The sequence below is a fragment of the Monodelphis domestica genome, chromosome 2 (genome assembly GCF_027887165.1).
Source record: "Monodelphis domestica isolate mMonDom1 chromosome 2, mMonDom1.pri, whole genome shotgun sequence".
Taxonomy (NCBI): domain Eukaryota; kingdom Metazoa; phylum Chordata; class Mammalia; order Didelphimorphia; family Didelphidae; genus Monodelphis; species Monodelphis domestica.
The window spans coordinates 183,715,240-183,737,705 of record NC_077228.1 but is presented as its reverse complement, the minus strand read 5'-3'; the positions used below and the strand labels follow the sequence as shown (position 1 = coordinate 183,737,705).

General features: G+C 38.7%; 1 protein-coding gene across 1 annotated transcript in view; it reads right to left on the bottom strand.

Annotated features, from left to right (window-relative positions):
* Positions 1-1,682: 1,682 nt before the first annotated feature.
* Positions 1,683-22,466, bottom strand: part of LOC103102689 (short stature homeobox protein 2-like) — a 28,783-nt gene continuing 7,999 nt past the window's right edge. The window contains exon 2 of the mRNA XM_056816552.1: positions 1,683-1,976. Within this exon, the coding sequence (XP_056672530.1) occupies positions 1,883-1,976 (94 nt within the window). The 3' untranslated portion in view covers positions 1,683-1,882. The remainder of the gene's footprint in view (positions 1,977-22,466) is intronic.

The window sequence follows — 22,466 nt, the reverse complement described above, 5'->3', positions numbered from 1 at the left end:
TTGGGTAACAAACCAACAGAATCCAAGTTCCCACTGTCTCTCTTATCCTTCACTGAAATATTCAATATAAGCCAAGGGGAAAGGGTTTTCTCTCCTATACTTCTTATTCCTACCTTTCAGAAGATGTGGAGAGGGCATAGCATGGGGCAGTGGGAAAGTGCTTGATTTGATTTGACTTGATTTAAATTTGATTTGAGATTTGAAGTGCTTGACTTGAGATCTTCAAATTCTGGCTCTGCCAAATACTACATAAGAGACCATTAGCAAATAACTTTTAGGGATCTCAGATGTCATCTAGTGTAACTCACCTCCTTTACAGATGAGGAAACTGAAGCCCAAGGAAATTGTCAATTACCCCATGTTCCACAGGTAGTAACCTTCATTGGCGGGACTTAAACATTCAAAGGTCAGTATTCTTTCCACTGTTATCAAGTCCCTTTTTACCAATCTGTACCTCCATAAAATAAGGGGGTGAGACTGTATGATCTCTGAGATCCCTTCTAACATTAAACCTATTAACCCTAAGCAGTAACACACACACACACACACACACACACACACACACACACACACACACACACACACACACACACACAAAGTTCCTGGTCACTCACTAGCAGGTCTGAGATCTGCCAATTCAATTAATCCTCTTTAGGGAAAATTTATAGCCACAGTTCTGATCATTCATGGGTTGGGGACCTGTAATGCAATAAATTAGCTAACTCTGCATAAGAATGTAGCCCTGGGATTACCTTCTTTATGGCAAATCAAGACAACACAGAATGACAAGGTTGGTGTTGATCCCAAAGGATCTCTTGGGGATCAATCCAGGTACCCCAACCTGTCTAGGTCATGTGTGTGTGTGTGTGTGTGTGTGTGTGTGTGTGTGTGTGTGTGTGTGTGTTGGAGTTTGGCTTAAGTTTTCCAGACAAGACTAGAAGTGTAGAAGAGAGCTCAGAATATTCTGGAAGCTAGCTCTAAAGAAAATGAGGCCAGTTCTTGAAAGTGTCTAGTTGTTGTGGAGAATGAGTGTAGTTTATCTAGAGAATAGGTCTCAAGAGCTACCACACAACTGTATTTCCCCAAGTGAGAAGCAGTGCCACATGAAAGGAGTCGGGAATACCTCGAGTGAGGCCTGGTCCCTTGGTGTCTCAGGGATTGAGAGGGGGAATTAAGGGCTTTCCCTTTCCAAGGGCAGAAGCTGAGTTTGTCCCCTTGTGTCAGTGGCAGCTGTTGCCTCAGTAAAATGAGCTCTGATCATTCAGAGCTCTACCCTTTATCTCCCATCCCCCACACCCATCAAACTACAGTTTTCTGGGATTGAGTCAGTTCCTCCAACTCCTGCCTTTGACTTCTGACTGCTTCAAGAAGTAACAGACGCTGGCAAAGAATTAGAAATTGAGGGATGTCCATCAAACGGGCAATGGCTGAACAAATTGTGGTACGTGTTGGTAATGGAATACTACTGTGCTATAAAAAACAATAAGCAAGATGATTTCAGAAAAAGCTGGAAAGATTTGTGGGAACTAAAACAGAGTGAAATGTGCAGAACCAGCACAGTAACAGCAATATTGGATGATGATTATCTGTGAAAGTTTGACTACTATCTGAGACAGTTCTGAAAGACTTATGACAGGGCATGCTATCCTACCTCCAGAGAAAGACCTGTTGGAGTCATCTTACACATCAGTGCATTTATGGTTTTATTTTGAGATTTTGGTTATATATGAGTTTGTTGTTACAACAATGACCAATATGAAATCGTGTTATGCATGACAATAAAATATTTTTTAGAATTAAAAAAAGAAGAGGAAGTAACAGACGCTCAGGATTCAGGGCTGTGCTTCAGTACATGCACAAAAAGCTAAATAATCTGGAAGGGTCACCAGTCCAACACCAGAAAGTTCTGATTCATGTCAGCCCGAGAGTGGGAAAGCCAATTGTTGGTTTCTTTGGTTGTTTTGTTTCCTGTGTACCTATGGAGAGAAAATAGGATGCTTTAAAAGACATAAATAGATGATGGATAAGTATATAGACAGATTAGTTCAATAAAGACAGATAGTTAGATGGATGGATGGATGGACAGATGGACAGACAGACAGACAGACAGACAGACAGACAGACAGATAGATAGATAGATAGAAGGACTGAGATGCAAAAAGACAGTCATACAGACAGATATTTGCATAGTCTCTATGTGACCTATATCCCCAAGTAATTCTGTATGACTGCAAATTAGAAGTGAGTTTCTGATCTGCATCTGTAGAGCCAGTTTCCACACTAGGAGTTTCCATCCTGATCAAATCAAAGATCTAAATAACAACAAAATTGCTAAACATCAAGACAAATGGATTAAGACTGAAAAAGAGATAGAGGCTATGTAGCCTCAGAGTTGATAAGGAGTTGGCTGTGAAGCCAGGAAGACCTGGATTCAAGTACTGCCTCTGAATATACTGGTCTGAAAATTCCTTAATCTCTGAGAACACATGTTCAAGATAGTGAACATCTTAACTAAAATTTAACAAAATTGCAACACAGGTGCTGATCTGCATTAGTAGAAGCATCTGGTGCTACAGTGAATAGAGAACCAGACCTAGGGTGAGGAAGATCTGAGATCAAATCTTACCTCAGAAATTAGTTCCCATGTGACCCCGGGCAAGTCATTTAACCTCAGTTTACCTCAGTTTCCTCAGCTATAATACAAGAATGGTTATAGAATCTACCTCCCATGATTGTTGACAGGATCAAATGAAAAAACATTTGTGAAGTGCTAAGCACAGAACCTGGAACGTAGAAGGTGCTTAATGCTAGTTTCCTTCCTTCCTAGGGGAATTTCCTCCCTAGAAAACCTCCTAAACCAGTGAAATTTTAGGTCTGATAACAAACACCATTCTGTGTCTGTACGTACACATGCACATATAAATATACATATACACAAACAGGCTTGTGACCTCAGAGAAGTAGACTCACCCAGGCAAATCTCTTAGAACATAAATGGAGGATGAGTTAAAGAATGGTATTGGTGAGTCCCCCAGATGAGCAACTACTATGCAGTTGATAGTTCTAGAAGGTTTCCTAGGACCCCACTAAGGTCACAAATCCAGTATCTCTTAGAAATAGGATTTGTACTCAGGCCTATCTGGCTCTAAGACTGGCCATCTAACCAGTACTCCATACTACCTAGATAGTATTAGACCTAATGGATGGAGTAGCTAGGTGGCCCAGTGGATAGAGAGCCAGAACTTAAGACAGACAATCCTGGGTTCAAATCTTCCCTCAAACACTTCCTAGCTATGTGACCCTGGGCATATCACTTAGTCCTAATAGCTTAACTTTTACCATTCTTCCGCCTTGGAACAGATACTTTGCATTGATTCTAAGACAGTAAAGTTTATTTTGATAAGACCTAATGAAACACCCCAGGATACTGAGCAACTCCTCTGTGTTAGATTTATAGGAAGACATAGACAGGACATCACACAGGATGAGAAAGCATGGGTGGATTTGAGTAATGGAGGAGGGTTCCATAGCAATGAGATGATAGGTTCATTGGCATAGTGAAGTAGAAAAATATAGCTATGCACATATATCTATGTGCTTGTTACACATTTATGTATATGAACATAATATGTGTGTATATACATACACACATATAAACAGATATACACCCCAAAGCAACATATTTGAATTTTTCTGAGTTATACATGTATTATCACAATATATTTCCATATTATTCTCATTTTTGTAAGTGAATAATCTTAGAAAACTAAAACTCCAAATCCAGATAAACAACTGATAAATCATATATTTTCATCTGCATTCCTACTCCAATAGTTCTTTTCCTGGACATGGTGAGCATTCTTTTTCCTAAGTCCCTCAGAGTTGTCCTAGATCACTGTATTGCTGTGAGTAGCAAAGCCTATCACATTTGATCATTCCACAATATTGTTGTTGCTGTGCATAATGATCTCCTGATTTACTCAGCATCCCTTCATGTAGGTCTTTCTAGTTTTTTCTGAAATCATCCTGTTCATCATTCCTTATAGCACAAAAGTATTCCATTCCCTTCATGTACCACAATTAATATATTTGTATTTGTCATGGATTGTTATAATCAAAGAATTACTCCCCCCAGTGATTAGTTTCTGTTGAACTCTTCCAAACTGAGCTAGGTTTTTCCCCTCTAAAAGCAAGCATCAATCTCTGTAGGCATTACATTAACTAAAAGGTTAAGGGAGATGAATATGTCCCTCTACACCAGTGATGGAGAAACTTTTAGGGACAGAGTGCCCAAACTGCAACCCTCATGCTGCAGGTGAGCCCCTCCCATCTTGCCCCAGCCAGGGGAGGGAGAAAGTGCTCCCAATGGGCTGCTAAGAAGAGGGATGGATCATGTGAGAAATGTCCTCAGCCATGTGTGGAGAGAGAGAAGGAAGCAGCCCCCTCCAGCACATGGGGCATAGGTTCACCAAAACAGCTCTACACCATAACCCCAAATGTTTCTGCTGCCCAGAATCTTCTCATGCAAAGTGCAAGGGACATGAGGCCACCAGAGATATGTTTTAAACTTTCCCAACCTCATTTTGCTTGTGACTGGTGCCTGCCATGTGCCTTGCAGGTATTTATCAGATGATATATATATAGCTTTTAAATCAATTGCTCTCTCCTGACTGGTAAACAGGAAGCTAAATAACCCAGGGAACTAAAAATGGCATCCTCATTCCCCTGGTTGGGACTTGCCAGAGCCATGTAAGTGAACAGATAGATTATCTATAGGACAGAACTGACATTTTGAATACTCACTAAGGAACGGTTCTGAATCTTGAGGTTTCCTAGTTCCTACCACAAAAGGAAGTCAAAGTCAAAGGGTAGCTTACTTGATCCCAGAAAACTACAATCTGTGAGGTGTGGACAAGAGAGCAGTCAAATGTTTTATACTAACTGCCCCCAAAGCTGATTGAATTGTTTAAACATTTCTAGGAGGCATATTTCATTTGAGAGGCAGTAGCAGATAGTCAACCTCAAAGCAATGAAGACTAGGATTGAAGTCCCACCTTTGACACATATTGGCTATGTGATCTCGCTTAAATCATTTTCATGCTCTGGATAACTCTCTTAAATTATAAACTACTAAAGAAATCCCAACCCACCTTGAGAGGAAAGGAAGTTTCAATGAAATCACAGATCCAGGCTCTGTTCTTATATGTATTTATTTGGGGTTTTTTGTTTGTTTATTAAACTCTTACCTTCTGTCTTAGTATCACTTCTAAGACAGAAAAGCAGCAAAAAGCTTGGCAATTGGAGTTAAGTGACTTGCTCAGGGTCACACAATTAGAAAGTATGTGAGGTCACATTTGAACCCAGATCTTCTTGACTCCAGGCCTGCCTATCCACTCACTATACCACCTAGCTGCCCCATCCTGTATAATATTTAAATGATGGGGAGGACAAGGAGCCATTCGAAAAATAAATAAATATTAAAGTTGTTAAATAACTTAGGCCATATACATTTTGACTGGAGCACAGTTTCCTGTACTTTTGATGGCCTGGAGAAAAAAAAAATTATTTCTATAAAATATGATTTATAAAACATAAAAAATATATTATTTATATATAAACATATAAAGATTTTTTTACCTCTGATTGAATTTTTAAAGGCTTATCCACAATGATTCAAATACTTAAGGAATTGAGAGGCAGCTACATATTTTTCCTCTATGTATTCATCTACCCCTCCACTGACTATCTACTTTTTGAAATAATACCAGATGGAATTGAGTCCCCAAAATTGCTGCCTTCTCCCACCTCCCACTCCTTCCCAGCCCTAGCAAGGGCCCCTTCTCAGAGCATTTTAGAGATTATCCACATGAGTCTACTCAAGCTTCATATTAATAGTTAACATGATTAAGCTATTCTGTAAGGAAGACGGCCTTTGCCTAAATTTACCAAATTGTACAGTGCTTTGAATTTGTTAGGAGTTGGGGGGCAGGAGCCAAACCCTCAATGCAATTGCCCATCCCCTGGCCCACCAAATGTTACTTTGTTTATTAAAAAAAATTGGTTCTTAATATCATTAAGTATTATGAAATATTTTCAGTATTATACACCCACATAACCACACTGGTGAAGCAACAGCCAAGGAATCTTTGTCCTATTAAATAAAAGAGTGGAAAAATTAGAGGTAGGCAGGAGACTGTGGGTGGTTTAGTGGGGAAGGGGAGCTCTCCTTTGGAGCTCAGAAAGAATGGTTTACTTTCATTTCTCTCCTTCACTCTCTCAGTCTGATGATATGCCTTTCAACCTATATATTTTTTTTAAATCGATGGGGTTTTTTTTTTTCTTAATTGAGGGCATTTTTAAATGAAGATGGGTTTAGACACCCAAGATGTAACCCTAGATATAAGAAAAATAAAAGCAGTTGGGGGTTTCTGAGACATTGTTTGTCTTGAAAGTGATGAGAAGAAGCACGATCAAAAGCCATGTTTTACGACAGTCATGCTTCATTATGAGGAGGTGAGGCTGGGGGGAGAGGGCCAAAGGGAGGAGAAGGGAAGATGAAATAAGGCCTATGCCCTACGTGACCAGGTTGCAAGAGGAGTCACTGTCCATAATTAAACCTCAGTCAGCTGCTTGGGCTGATGAATCCCCAAACTAAGTCAAGTTTCAACTCAAAGATAGAGGAGACAGCAAGGGACCAGAAAGTAAGTGTCCTGGAACTCCATTCCCAGTCCTAGGGAGTGAACAAGACTTTGGAAGTGGCTGAAAAGTCTGTAGCATCAGAGACCTCCTAATGGTCTTTTCACTCCATGAACTAATTTGTTATTTTCCAATGTAGAGAGAAAGGATCTTATTCTAGTTTTCGCTGATCTCCAGTTCCCAACCCACTCCAGACAGCAGGCTGTGCAGCTTCATTGGAATAGCCTTGATTTCCTGGGGAAACGGGGGAAATGGATGAAGAAAAAGGATGGATAAAAAACTAATTAATTGAAAAAAGAAGAATGATATCATTAAATATCAGCCTTTGACTACTAATAAAAGGGGAGGAGTAAAGAACTAAGATTAAGTTAAACATTCAATTCAAGAGACATGAATTTAAACCATGTACAATGTGAAAGGCACCATGCTAGGCCTAAAGGGAGATACCAGGATAAACAAATTTTTCCTCTGAACTCAAGGATCTTCTGATCTAGTATATGGGATATGACAAGTTCATGAATAATTATAGTTAACAGTTCAGAATATAGAAATGTGCTATTCAAAGTGGGTCTGGTATCATAAATTTTGAGCTAAGAGGGAAACAGCACATCTAATCAGAAGGAATCTGGGAAGGCTTCATGAAGGAGGTGGCATTTCAGCTGGACCTTGAAAGATAAATAAAACTGTGAATATCAGAAATGAGAGGAGAAAATATTACCTATGAAACAGACTGATAAATTAACTGATCCCTCCTTCTTTGCAAAAGTAGGGAACTATACATGTAGACTCAGCTGATACCTTGGTTAATTTTCCTCTCTTTTGTCATGCTTTGTTACATGGAATGGATCTCTAGTTAAGAGATAATAGGGACATATTTCATGAATAAAAGGGATATTTTAGAAATAGATTCTTTTTTTAAAATCTTTTAAATAAATATACGTTGGTAAGGACAAAAAGTCTGGGAGGATATTTGGAAAACCATAGCAGTGGAAGCTGGCTATATACCCAAGGGGGTCGTGGGAAATAGGACTGGAACATCACAAAATCTCAGTGTTGGATGTGGCCTCAAAAATAATTGTGGTTCAGAATGTAAGGGTATAAATAAGAATTCCCCTCCCCAACATGCCTGGCAAGTAGTCATCTAGCCATTGTTTGAAGCCCACTAATGAGGGCAAATCTACTACCTCCAGAGACAGCCCTGTCTATTTGGAGACAAACTCTCATTGTTAAGGAAGTTCTTCCTGATATCAAGCCTACAGCTGCCTTAGAATCTTCCATCTATATCCCAAAGTACTCTATTTCAAGTACCTTGGAGTACAAGGGAATCACAGAACCAAAGAATTCAGAAATGAAAGGGGTCAAAAACATAGCAGATTCAATGCTAGATATGGAGTCAGGAAGATATGGGCTCAAGTCCAGCTCCTGACACTTACCAGCTAAATGACCAGGGTCACATTAGTGGACCACATAATGGAGAGCCTTGAATGACAAGTAAAAAGTCCAGACTTTACTCAACAGGCAATTGGGAGCCATTAAAGTTTTCTGGGTAGGAGAGTGGCACAATCAACATTGTCCTTTTGACAAGATATTGGGTGGTTTTGTTATCCAAGATGTTGAGCCAAGTGGTGAAAGATGCATGTGTTTTGCTGCTGTTTTCTGTTCAGAGTATATATTTTCTATTAAAGCAATCACATTTTTCTATCAAGGCCTAAGATGTGTAAATAAATCACCTTGAAATAATTTAGGTCATGTGCCCATGCCACACACACACACATACACACACTCTTCAATTAAAATAAGCCAACATGTCAATAAAAATCAATCATAAACCACAACTGTTTTCTCTTTACTTTACCATCTAATGGAGCCAGAAATAAAGAACACCTGAGGGGAAAATGTGCCTCCACATCATTTCAGAAACCTGTGCGGCCCCTTAAAATTACTTTAAACTCACCTTTCCCTACCCTAACCAGCATTAGCAAATCCCCATCTAATGGCCATAAACAGCAGCCACAAATGTGGCTGCTGAATTGCTGACTGGAGGAGTTGACATTTCCATATTTATTCAAATCTTGACTTTCCCAGGGCCTGATTTCTTTTTAACACAAACCTAAGTCCCTCCAATGCCTAATTCTGTGGGACCATTTGCAAAGTTCATATATGTAACCTTTCCTCCTCTCCCTTTTTTCTGAGGCCCCATCTGTCACACTACAAAGGCAAATGCCAGAGATCCAGACCCAAATAATGGGTGGAATTGTCCAGGATCAAAAGATTCACAATTTTTCATTCAGTAAAAACCTTTTCCTGATCCCCCTGACTGCTAAATGCCCTGCCCCCTAATCCACCTGGTTTTTATCTTTATTGATGGCAAGGCATTTTGGTCCTGTTCAACTCTTTGTGATCTCCTTTGGGGTTTTCTTGGCAAAGATACTGGAGTGGTTTGCCATTTTCTTCTACAGCTCATTTACAGATGAGAAAACAGAAGCAAACAAGGTTAAGTGACTTACCCAAGGTCACAGTCAGTAAGTGTCTGAGGCCAGATTTGAACTCAGGTCTTCTTGCCTCCAAATGGCACTCTATCCATTGTACCACCTAACTAACCAGGTATTTAACTACTTCGTATATATCTATATTTATTTATCATGATAGCTACACACACACACACACACACACACACACACACACACACACACACATATATATATATATATATATATCTTTTTTAACCCTTACCTTCTGTCTTATAATAGATAAGATTAAAGAGTAGTAAGGGCTAGCTAGCTGGGGTTAAGTGACTTGCCCAGGGTCACACAGCTAGGAGAGGCCAAATTTAAACCCAAGACCTCCCTTCTTCAGGCCTGGCTCTCTATCCATTGAACCAACTAGTTGCCCCTCTAAGCATTTATCTCCCTTATTACAAGATGTGCTCCTGATGAATAGAGATTATTTCATTCTTTCTGCCAGCTTAATAGTGCCTGGCATGTGGTGGACACTTAATCAATGCTCACTAGTTGAGTGACTGATTAATTGATTGATTTGACATCTTGAGCAATGAGTAACCCTAGATTCTAAGAAATACACCATCAGAAACTATGAACTGGACCTGCTGAATCTCTTGGTCACGTCTTTGTCTCCTACACATATGTAGCCAGCTCCATTAACATTCTATAGCTTGGATCTTAGAGCTGGGAGGGAAGAGATTTAGGAACCTGTAGGACAAATTGAGAAGACCTAGATTCAAATGCTACCTCTAACATCATTTAGATGACCTGAGATAAGTCATCTAATGTCTGAGCCTGTTTCCTCATCTGTAAAATATGGGACTTTGGTAATATGGACTCAAATGAGTTCAGTGGTATCAAACTCAAATATAGAAATTGGGGCTACTAAACTGTACATAAGGGCCCCTACAGTCAGCATGTTGACTTCAGAAACCACATATGAATATAGAGAACTGAGACAAATGTATAAAAACAAGAGCTATTCTCCAATTGATAAATGGTCAAACTATATGAGCAAGCAAGAAGAAGGAATCGAAGTTATAAATAGTCACATGAAAAAAATATTCTAAATCATTATGATTAGAGAAATGGATATCAAAACAATTCTGAAATACTACCTCTTACCTATTAGATTGAATAATATAACAGAAAAGAAAAATGGCAAATGATAGAGAAGATATGGAAAAATAAGGACATCAATGTACCACTGGGAGAGTTGTGAACCATTCTGGAGGACAATTTGGAACTCTACCCAAAGGGCTATAAAACTGTGACTCAGTCATTCACTATGATCAAGTAGGGTTTATACCGGGAATGCAGGGCTGGTTCAATATTAGGAAAACCATCCACATAATTGACCATATCAACAAACAAACCAACAAAAGTCACATGATTATCTCAACAGATACAGAAAAAACCTTTGATAAAATACAACACCCATTCCTATGAAAAACACGAGAAAGTATAGGAATAGAAGGGTCATTCCTAAAAATAATAAACAGTATATATCTAAAACCATCAGCTAACATCATCTGCAATGGGACAAACTAGATGCATTCCCAATAAGATCAGGAGTGAAACAAGGATGCCCATTATCACCTCTATTATTTAACATTGTACTAGAAACACTAGCAGTAGCAATTAGAGAAGAAAAAGAAATTGAAGGCATCAAAATAGGCAAGGAGGAGACCAAATTATCGCTCTTTGCAGATGACATGATGGTCTACGTAAAGAATCCTAGAGAATCAACCAAAAAGCTAGTTGAAATAATCAACAACTTTAGCAAAGTTGCAGGATACAAAATAAACCCGCATAAGTCATCAGCATTTCTATGTATTTCCAACACAGCTCAGCAGCAAGAATTAGAAAGAGAAATCCCATTCAAAATCACCTTAGACAAAATAAAACACTTAGGAATCTATCTCCCGAGACAAACACAGGAACTATATGAACACAACTACAAAACATTCTCCACACAACTAAAACTAGACTTGAGCAATTGGAAAAACATTAACTGCTCATGGTTAGGACAAGTCAATATAATAAAAATGGCCATCCTACCCAAACTTATTTATCTATTTAGTGCTATACCGATTGAACTTCCAAAATAATTTTTTACTGATTTAGAAAAAACCATAACAAAGTTCATTTGGAAGAACAAAGGATCAAGGATATCCAGGGAAATAATGAAAAAAAAATACAAAGGAAGGTGGCCTTGCAGTCCCAGATCTCAAACTCTATCATAAAGCAGTGGTCATCAAAACAATTTGGTACTGGCTAAGAGGCAGAAAGGAGGATCAGTGGAATAGACTTGGGGTAAGTGACCTCAGAAAGACAGTCTATGACAAACCCAAAGACCCCAGCTTCTGGGACAAAAACCCACTATTTGACAAAAACTGCAGGGAAAACTGGAAGACAGTGTGGGAGAGATTAGGTTTGGATCAACACCTCACACCCTACACCAAGATAAACTCAGAATGGGTGAATGACTTGAACATAAAGAAGGAAATTATAAGTAAATTGGGTGAACACAGAATAGTATACATGTCAGACCTGTGGGAAGGGAAAGACTTTAAAACCAAGCAAGACATAGAGTCACAAAATGTAAAATAAACAATTTTGATTACATCAAATTAAAAAGGTTTTGTACAAACAAAACCAATGCAACCAAAATGAGAAGGGAAGCAACAAATTGGGAAACAATTTTCATAACAAAAACCTCTGACAAAGGTCTAATTACTCAAATTTATAAAGAGATAAATCAATTGTACAAAAAATCAAGCCATTCTCCCATTGATAAATGGGCAAGGGACATGAACAGGCAGATTTCAGACAAAGAAATCAAAACTATTAATAAGCACATGAAAAAGTACTCTACATCTCTTATAATCAGAGAGATGCAAATCAAAACAGCTCTGAGGTATCACTTCACACCTAGCAGATTGGCCAACATGATAGCAAAAGAAAGCAATGAATGCTGTAGGGGATGTGGCAAAGTTGGGACATTAATTCATTGCTGGTGGAGTTGTGAATTAATCCAACCATTCTGGAGGGCAATTTGGAAGTATGCCCAAAGGGTGATAAAAAAAACTGCCTGCCCTTTGATCCAGCCATAGCACTGCTGGGTTTGTACCCCAAAGAGATAATAAGGAAAAAGACCTGTACAAGAATATTCATAGCTGTGCTCTTTGTGGTGGCCAAAAATGGGAAAATATGGGGATGCCCTTCAATTGGGGAATGGATGAACAAATGGCTGAACATTGTCATATGTGTTGGTGATGGAATACTATTGTGCTAAAAGGAATAATAAAGTAGAGGAATTCCATGGAGACTGGAACAACCTCCAGGAAGTGATGCAGAGCGAAAGGAGCAGAACCAGGAAAACATTGTTCACAGAGACTGAAACACTGTGGTACAATTGAACATAATGGACTTCTCCATTAGTGTCAATGCAATGTCCCTGAACAATCTGCAGGGATCTAGGAGAAAAAAACCTATCCACAAGCAGAGGACAAATTGTGGGAGTAAAAACACCGAGGAAAAGCAACTGCTTGACTACAGGGGTTGAGGGGATATGACTGAGGAGAGACTCTAAATGAACACCCTAATGCAAATACCAACAACATGGAAATGGGTTCAAATCAAGGACACCAAGTGATACCCAGTGGAATCCCATATCAGCTATGGGTGGGGTGTCGGGAAGGGGGTGAGGAAAAGAAAATGATCTTTGTTTCCAAGGAATAATGTTTGAAAATGAACAAATAAAAAAATATTTAAAAGGAAAAGGAAAAAAAACTGTGACTCAGTAATACCACTACTAGATCTGTGCCCTAAAGAGTTTTTAAGGGAGTAGGGAGGACCAATTTGTACAAAAGTATTTACAGCAGCTCTTATTGTGGTGTCAAAAGATTAGAAATTAAGGAAATATCCATTAATTGGGGAATGGTTGAACAAGCTGTGGTATATCATCATGATGGAATACCATTATTGTGCATAATAAATGGGGAGCAGGGTGGTTTCAGAAAAACCTGGGAAGACTTATATGAACAGATACAAAGTAAATAAATAGAACAGGAAAATATATACATAGTAATGGCAATATTGTAATAATAGCCAACTATAAAAGACTTAGTTACTCTGATCAAAACATTGATGCAAAATAATTCCAAAGAACCCACAATAAAAAATGCTATCTACCTCCAGAGAGAACTGATGAAATCTGAATGCAAGTATACTTTTTTCATTTTATTTTTCTTGGAGTTTGTGTGTGTGTGTTCTTTTATAATATGGCTAAATGGAAATATGTTTTACGTGACTTCACATGTATAATCGATGTTTGCCTGCTCAGTGGTTGGGAGAAAAGCAGGAAGGAGGTAGAAAAATTGGAACTCAATATTTTTTTAAATAATGTTAAATTTTATGTAATTGGAAAATAATGAAATTAAAACTTTTTAAAAGAAATAATAACAAAGTCAAAAGAATGGAAAAGAGGAAACCACATATTAATATTATCTGGGTTCTACTGTATTTTATTTATATTATTAAATATTTCCCAACTGAATTGTATTGAGTTCAGTTTCAACATTTGGGAGTGTCATAGTTGGACAATGTGTTTGACACCTTTGAGATAAGGGATAACAAGTATTTTTATTTTTTGTTCTGAATTTAAGCACTTCAAGTGGTTATTTCCACATCCACAGCAGAATGCAAAAGAGTACTGTATAGGAAACTGTAAATCCCCATTTCATACTATCACATTAAAAATAAATTCTCCCCATTACTTTAAAAATTGTCCTGCATATCTATGCTTCTTCCTTGAATGTTTCAAGTGTTTTGCAAACTTCAAAACCCCATCTAAATGGCAGTGATGGTGATTTGTTCTTTGTCTACCCTAAGATCTGAATGAGAACTTAAGCTTGCCTAAATTGAGGTCTAAGAGATTTAAGTTAGTATACACAAAATAATTTCATTCCTGTGATGATACAGATAACCAAAGGCAGCTGTGCTTCCTCTGCTTCTGCCAATCTTAAAAATACCATTTTGGGTCCAAGGTGGCTGACCCAAATGAAGAATAATCAATAAGATGATCTCTCCAGAATCCTTTTACCTCTAAGCCTGCAGGATTTTGCTTCCCATCTTCACTTAATGGCTCCTTTCACTGAAAAGTTCCAGATCTTAGTTCTAGAGCTAAAAGGAACCTCAGAGGCATCTAATCCAACTCTCTCCTTTTTGTGATGAGGAAAGTGAGGCATAGGAATATTGCTTATCCCAAGATAATATTGATATGGAGTTCTGTAACACAAGCAGTTTGTGTGTGTGGGGAGAAAGAGATAGACAGACAGATACAGAGACAGAAGAACAGAAAAATAGGGAGGGGAGAAGAGAGAGAGAGAGAGAGAGAGAGAGAGAGAGAGAGAGAGAGAGAGAGAGAGAGAGAGAGAGAGAGAGAGAGAGAGAGAGAGAGAGAGACTGCGCACGAGATAAAGGTGATTTCAAGAACACCATACATAAAAGTTGGGTTAACTCTGATTAGATCCTAAATTGTCTCCAAATATCAGAAAAAAGTGAAATGATAATAATAGTAAGAGCAGCAGCAGCAAGTAATAGTAGCAGTAAGCAGTAGCAGTAGTAGTAAATAACATTTATAGAGCACTTTAAATTTTCAAGTCCTTTACACTTTATATATTCTTTCATTTAAGCCTCAAAACAATCCTGTGAGAAAGGCCCTGTTACTATTCCTCTTTTCTCAGATGAGAAAACTGAGACTCAGATAACTAAGAGATTTGCCCAGGGTCCCAAAGCTGGTGTCTAAGGGAGGATTTAAACTCAGATTTTCCTGATTCCTAATCCAGCACTCTATCCCCTGCCCCAAATAACCAAATAACCTAGAAATAGAAAATGAGGGAGGGAGTGTTTGATCTTTCTAGTTATCATCTATCCTAAGTGATTCCAATGAGACCTACCCAAAAGTACCATCAGCAGCCCTTAGAGGCAGCCCTTAGAGCCCTTAGTGAGCTCACCCTTTTGGGGCTGTAAAAGGGATTGAATCCATAGGGATGTATAGAGAGCAGGCTGTACAGGCCCTCGTTGTTGACACACAAGACAATTATTACCAATGGCCCCTTTCCTTGTGGCTAATGCTTGCCCCTAGGGTGTAGCTGGCACACACGAACACCCGTACACCTATGATACCATCACTGAAAGGAAGGGTATACTAGATGACCTCTGAGGTTCTTTTCAGCCCTAAGAGTCTATGATTCTCTGGTATTAGAGTACAGGCATTAGTAAGAACCCCAAATTTGGAGTCAGATGGCTGAGATTCACTCTATAAAATGAGCAAGTTGGACTAACTGATTTCCACGGTTTCTTCCAGCTCTCAAACCCATGGCTCTGTTTCCTGGCTAATTTAGTGGCTAATTTAGTGAGGCTGTGGAGGTAAGGCCCAAGGATAGGGAGGAAGAGTTCTAAAAAAAATTTATATATTAGGTCATACAGTAGCTAGAAGCAGTGAGCCTACCTCTTTAGTCTGGGGTCATGGATAGTTTTTCTTTTTTGCTCAATTGAACAAATCTCCATTGTTATCTTTAACTTTGGGGAGGAAGGGGAAGGAGAATTAGAGATGAGGCCATGCTGTCTCAATAAACATCTATTTTAATCAGCAGGCTAGAAGAGGAAAGCAAGGGAATGAGAGCTGAGGGTGGGACATATGTCTGTATATGGGCTGTCCAGGAGGCTGTTGATTCAAACAGGGTTGGTAACTGTTGTGGCTGAGAAGAGGTAGTGGAACAGAAGTTGAGGAGCTATGTCAGGGTGGAGGTAGGAAGATTAGGGTTTAGACTGGGAAGTGTTGATTGTTGCTTGTTTTGTACTTATGGACTGTTGTTCAGTCATTTCAGTCATGTCTGACTGTTTGTGACTCCATTTGGGGTTTTCTTAGAAAAGATACTTCAGTGGTTTGCCATTTCCTTCTCCACCTTATTTAACAGATGAGGAAACTGAGGCAAACAGGGTTAAGTGATTTGCCCAGGGTCACAAAGCTAGTAAGTGCCTGGGGCCAGATTTGAACACAGAAAAATGAGGCTTCCTGACTTCAGATCCAGTGTTCTGTCCTTTGTGCCAACTAGCTGCCCTCTTATGTGGTAGGGGTGTGAAATTCCAAATCCTTTATAATTTGGCACATTCTCTGCCCACTAAGGCCCCTTCTAATTCTGTAGCTATTATTCTCTGGGATAAAACTGTCTCCAGGGATGAGGTGAGAGCCTCATTTTCCATATGATCCTAGATATGGGCCTTTGAGAGCATGACTGAAGAGCAAGCAAGTGGATAAGCAGAAAGAGATGAAGAAGAGAGAAAGGAAAGAGCAGTGATTTGGGATGTGGGGGTTGGAGAAAGCCTCAAGGAAGAGAAGAGAGAAAGCCTTGCTTCTCTGTGAGAGCTCACTTCCATGTTCAGATAAGAAGTTATAGCAAAAAAAAAAGAAAGAAAGAAAAAAGAAAACTACCATACAAGTCTGGATGGAGATGCAGTCAGGAGTCCATGAACTGAAGAGGTGGGGGGAGGGAGATGATGTCCCCTGCCTGACATTCCCCCTGCTCCCCGCTACCACCCACCACCCCGTGACAAGCTAAACACACCCAGGATTCTGTCTCCATGGCTGGGAGAGAGGCGCCCTCCTTAAATCTCAGATAAACAGTTTATCAGGAGATGAATGAGCGGACCGACTCGGGAGACAGTCTCTCCCTTCCCCAGCAAGGAGCCAGATGGGGGGTTGGGGAACTGGACAGGGCAGAGACTTAGACAGGGGACAGAAGATAGGAATGTACCCAGGCACTGAGCACAGCCAACTTGTCTTTTTTTTTCCTCTTGTGTTAACCTTTCTTTTCTCAAAAATTCATTTCCTATTGGCTTCTTTTCCTACCCCTCATCTTTCTTTTTATTTCCTTATTCCTTTTCCAATAATGCCTAGAATCCTATCATCATCTGGGGACAGGGAGACTTTCTTTAAAACTTCACATGGTCCACCAACAAGAGAACTTTAGAAATAGCACTGGAGCCCACAGGCAAATCTCCTTTCCAAGACTACCTTAAACTTATCCTTCTTTAATTATCCAGAAAGGATGGATGAGGGCTGAAAATCTTCATTCTTCTCTTGCTTTGTTTGCCTGGACCAAGACATACCTGGAAAAGACTCCCACTTCACCCCTATTATTGATCCTTCTAGATTAGCTCAGGTTGTACCTTCTGAATGAAGCCCTCCCCATTGGTCCAGCTGGAAAGGATCATTTCTTTCATAAACTCCATCATAGTAAATAATGGTTCTGGAGTCAGAGGTCCTGAGTTCAAATCTTGCCTCAGGTGATTACTACTTGGTATGACCTTGGATGTTACATAACTTTCCCAGGCTCCAGTTTTTTCATCTATAAAATGGGGGATTGGCTTCAATGCATCCGAGGTCTCTTATAGTGCTAGATCTGTACTTCTAAGAAACTCTAAGATCCTATCTACATTTGTGTTCCTGTTGTCTCCCACTTTTCAACTATACTATACACCCCTCAAGGGCAGGATTTTCCTGATATTTGTCATTGTACCACCAAATCTAATCCAAAGTCTTGGCAGAAAGTAAGGCACTTAATCAATATTACATGAACAAATTGTATAGTTATGATTGAATGAACTGACCCTTCAAGTGAAACACCTTTGGTGCCATTAAGACCTTTCAGAATCCAGTTTAAAATCTGGGCCTGAGAGATCTCCCTCCTTCACTTTTTTCCCATTAGTTCCTTTAATATTCTTGACCTTTTGTTCATCCAAATGAATTTTGTTAGTATTTGTTTAGTTCAATAAAATATTCTTTTGGTCATTTAGTTGGAATGGCATTGAATAAGTGATTAATTTAAGGAGAATTGTCACTTTAATTATATTGGCTCTGCCCATCCATGAACAATTAATGTTTCTCCAACTATTTAAATAGTGATGGTTCTCATATAGGTTCAGACATGATTTTACCAGAAGGCATTAATGAGATGTCTTCTTAAAGTGCCATCTAGCTCTAGGAGTTAGTTGTTCTCTGACCTCCTGCCATAAACCCAATTCCAGGAGCACTCAAAAATGAATAGGCTTATTCACACCAGCACTTTTCTTGGTAATGAAGAACTGGAAACAGAGTGAGTGCCCATCAACTGAGGAATTAACAAAATGTGGAATATAATAGAATATCATTGGACCATAAAAAAAATGATAAAAGGAATTCAGAGACAAAGGAAAAGCTCTAAATTCCATTAGAATGTGCCTTATGGGCAGGGCCTGTATTTACCTTTCTTTTTATCTCCAATACATAGTATAGTGCCTGACACAACATAGTAAGTGATTAATTAAATGCTTCTTAACTAGTTGACTGAAGGGATTGGATGGACTGATGGATGGATGGATAGATGAATGAGTGAATAAATAAGTGATTTGAGACAGCATGAAGTAGTCAGAATAAGGAGAAAAAGATACACAATTTCTACAACAAAGTAAATTGGAAAATCACCAAAAGGAAGTTGAACTCTGAGTAATTAAAAATAAATTATTTTCATGAAGAAGAGGTATAATGAAACATGTTTTCTTCTAGGTAGAGTGGCAGAAGACCACAGAGCAGATTATTGCATGTATTGTCAAATACAGCTTTTGCTTAACAAAGGAAAACATTTTGTCACAAGGGAATGTTCAATCCTGGGAAGGAAGAAATATCTATAAATTATTCTAATGTAAATCAACAAGCCAAGTTGGCAAGCATTTATTAAGCATCTATCACAGGCAGGCACTATGCTCAATACTAGGTATACAGAGAAAACTAAAAAACTATTCTTTACATTTCCTGGCTGTGTGGCCTTGGTCAAGTCACTTAACCCCAATTGCCTAGCCCTGCTCTTCTGTCTTAGACTTGTTACTAAGACTGAAAGTAAGGGTTTAAATCTGTTTTTAAATTTTAAACTCCCCTTATTCTCAAGGGTTTCATAATTTAATGGAGGAGACAACATACGAAAAAGATATAGATGTGATAAAATGGAGGCAATCTCAGATGGAATGCACCAAGATTAAGGAGGGAAACAAAAGGTATCAATAAAACTTATTTAAAAGAGAAAAAAAGGAAGGAAGGAAAGAAGGAAGGAAGGAAGGAAAGAAGGAAGGAAGGAAGGAAGGAAGGAAGGAAGGAAGGAAGGAAGGAAGGAAGGAAGGAAGGAAGGAAGGAAGGAAGGAAGGAAGGAAGGAAGGAAGGAAGGAAGGAAAGAAGGAAGGAAGGAAGGAAAGAAGGAAGGAAGGAAGGAAGGAAGGAAGGAAGGAAGGAAGGAAGGAAGGAAGGAAGGAAGGAAGGAAGGAAGGAAGGAAGGAAGGAAGGAAGGAAGGAAGGAAGGAAGGAAGGAAGGAAGGAAGGAAGATTAATAGAAGTTTAAAATACAATTACAGAGCAATGAGACTCTAGATCTTTGATAGGGACAGGCACTGAAAGGGAAAATAGAACAATGACTGCTCTGTAGAGTTCCCAAACTTTTCTCTGAAAGTGAAAGCCCAGCTCACTTACACTAACATGGAATACCCATAGTGCTTGTGCCAAAGTGCCTTATACTCCCTTCTTACCCCTACCCCTCTCTTCTTCTTTAAAGATGCTACTCAAACACAATCTTCTAACTACAGGAAGCCTTTTCTGATTCCTCTCTCTCTGTCTCTCTCTCTCTTTTTCTCTGCTCTGTCCACCCAAACTATCTTATATTTAATCGCTTTGTATATATTTGTATGCACTTTATATTTATTCTGTATATGTGCTTGTCTCCTCCAACAGAATGGAAATTTCTTCAAGTAGGAATTGCTTCATCCTTTGTACTTGTATCCCCAGTACCTAGCAGTGTGGAATATATAACAGGCAATTAATAAATACTTGCTGATTGATTGATTACACAGAGAAAATATATAATAATATTTTTTCTAGCTAAATGTATGAATGAAATAACAGACAAATTCCCCCATTTTCCTCCTCTACCTATGACTAATGTCCCATCTCCAAAATGAAAGAAGGCTCCATCCGGACCTGAGTTCAATTCTCAACTCCACCAATTACTAATTACCTATTTCCCAGAGTTGTTTTAAAGATAAGATGAGATAATACATTTAAAGCATTTCACAAACCTTAAAGTATGATCTAAATGCTATCAATTTTTGTCAATTAGCATGTCTGACACAATGAGCCCACTGTTCAGAATATTTGAAAGGTCATGGAGAATTGGAGAGGTCCCACAGGTCTGGAGTACTGTAAATGTTAGACTTATTTAAAAAAAAAAAAAGGTAGAAGAACAGAATCCAGAAGCCTTGGACCAGAGAGCTTGAATTTGATTCCTGGGAAAATTCCAAACTACATCATTAAAAACATTATTAAATAAGTATTTGAGAAAAGGGAAAAGATTACAAAGAGTTAGAATGGCTTTCATGAAGAGGGGTCTTCCTTGATTAACTTTCTTGCCCTTTTGAAAAGGGAATTAGACTGGTAGATCAAGGGAATATACTATACAGTTTACCTAGACTTGAGCAAAGCATTTCATAAAGTATTTCATTCAACTCTTTTAGAGAGGATAGAGAGACATGGAAGAGACAATAACACAATTAGATAGACTCACAACTGGTTGAATGGCCAGAATTAAAGAATAATAATTACTGGTTCAAAATCAATGTGATAGATAGTCTCTAATAGAATGCTCCAGTCATCTGTGTTTGGCATTGGACTGTGCAATGTTTTATCATTGAATATCATTGATAAAAGCATAGATAGCTAGCTTATCAGATTTACATTTGATAAAAAAAAACTGGGGAGAGCTAACTCTGTATGGCAGAGACAAGATCAAAAGTAGTCTTTACAGGTTAGAGCATTGTGTTAAATCTATTAAGACAAAATTCAATTGAAATAAATGTACAGCTTTACATTTGGGTTCAAAACATCAATATTCAATAACAACAGAGGAGAATTAGAAATTTTCTGGAAAATATCTAGTGATCTGTAAATTTTCTATGATTCATCAGTGTGACTTTGGAGCTAAAAAAGCCCCAAAAGATAATCTGATCTTGGTTTGCATTAAGAGAGGCATAGTTCTCTGGAGTAAGATGGTGATAATCAGTCAATCAACCACTGAGCATTAATAAAGAGCCTCTTATGTACCAGGCATGCATGCTAATAGACGTTGGTGATACGAGGATAAAAATAAAATAGTCCTTGCCCTCAAGGAGTTTGTATTCTATCAGTGAAGAAAGCATACACATATATTTGTAAGTAGAACAGGAACGGTTTCATGTAGAAGGTACCATTTGATCAGATATTTGAAGGGGAAAAAAACAGGACAGAGGTGAAGTAAGAGTCTTTTCTCAATGTAGGGGGCACTATTTGAAGAACAGCAAAAAGGCCAATTTGTCTGAACCACAGAGTGAGGGAAGAGGGGAAATGTATAAATAAATTTGAAAGCATAGCTAGATATCAGGTTTTAAAGGGCTTTAAAAACTAAACAGATGAGCAAGCAAATATGAGATCCTTGAAGTAATAGGGAGCCATTGTAATTTACTGAGGAGGGGAGGTACATTGCCAGGTGTGGACTCTAGGAAAATCACTTTGGCAGCTATATGGAAGATGGATTAGAATGAAAAAGAATATTGAGGCAGAGAACACAATTGGGGGGAGTTGCAATTCTTGTGATCTCAAAAATTCCCTTATTTGAATATCATTCTTCTTTTCTCTGTATCTTGTATGTAAGACCTCTAACCCGGTTCTTTGTCTTCACCATGACATCTATTGCCTCTACTCCTCACTTTCCCAGGTCATCATCCCTGCACTGACTGTACCTGCTCCCTACCCTTTTATCTTGAAGCTTTGCTAAAACAGTTCAATTCTATACCATCTTCTAATCTCAGTGGCTTTACCCCATCATCCTATCATCTGACCAAACCTCAAACAGATATAAATACTTGTTTCTATCTTCTTTGTCCCTATCTTGGTCTGCAGAATAGAACTAGAAGAAATCACAAAACCATGCTGACTGGTTCCACAGCAAATTTATATTATCTAATCTCAAGTGAGCACTCACAGCAACTAGTCAATCTTTCTATTCCTTCTAATTGATTTGCTATCCCACTCTCCCCAGCAACTATTCCAAGCCTTCTCTTCTCTCAAGTCTCCTACTGCAATGCTGCCTCCCAACAGCTCAACTAAGGACTTTGACTCATGCTTCACAGAAAAAAAACTGGGACATT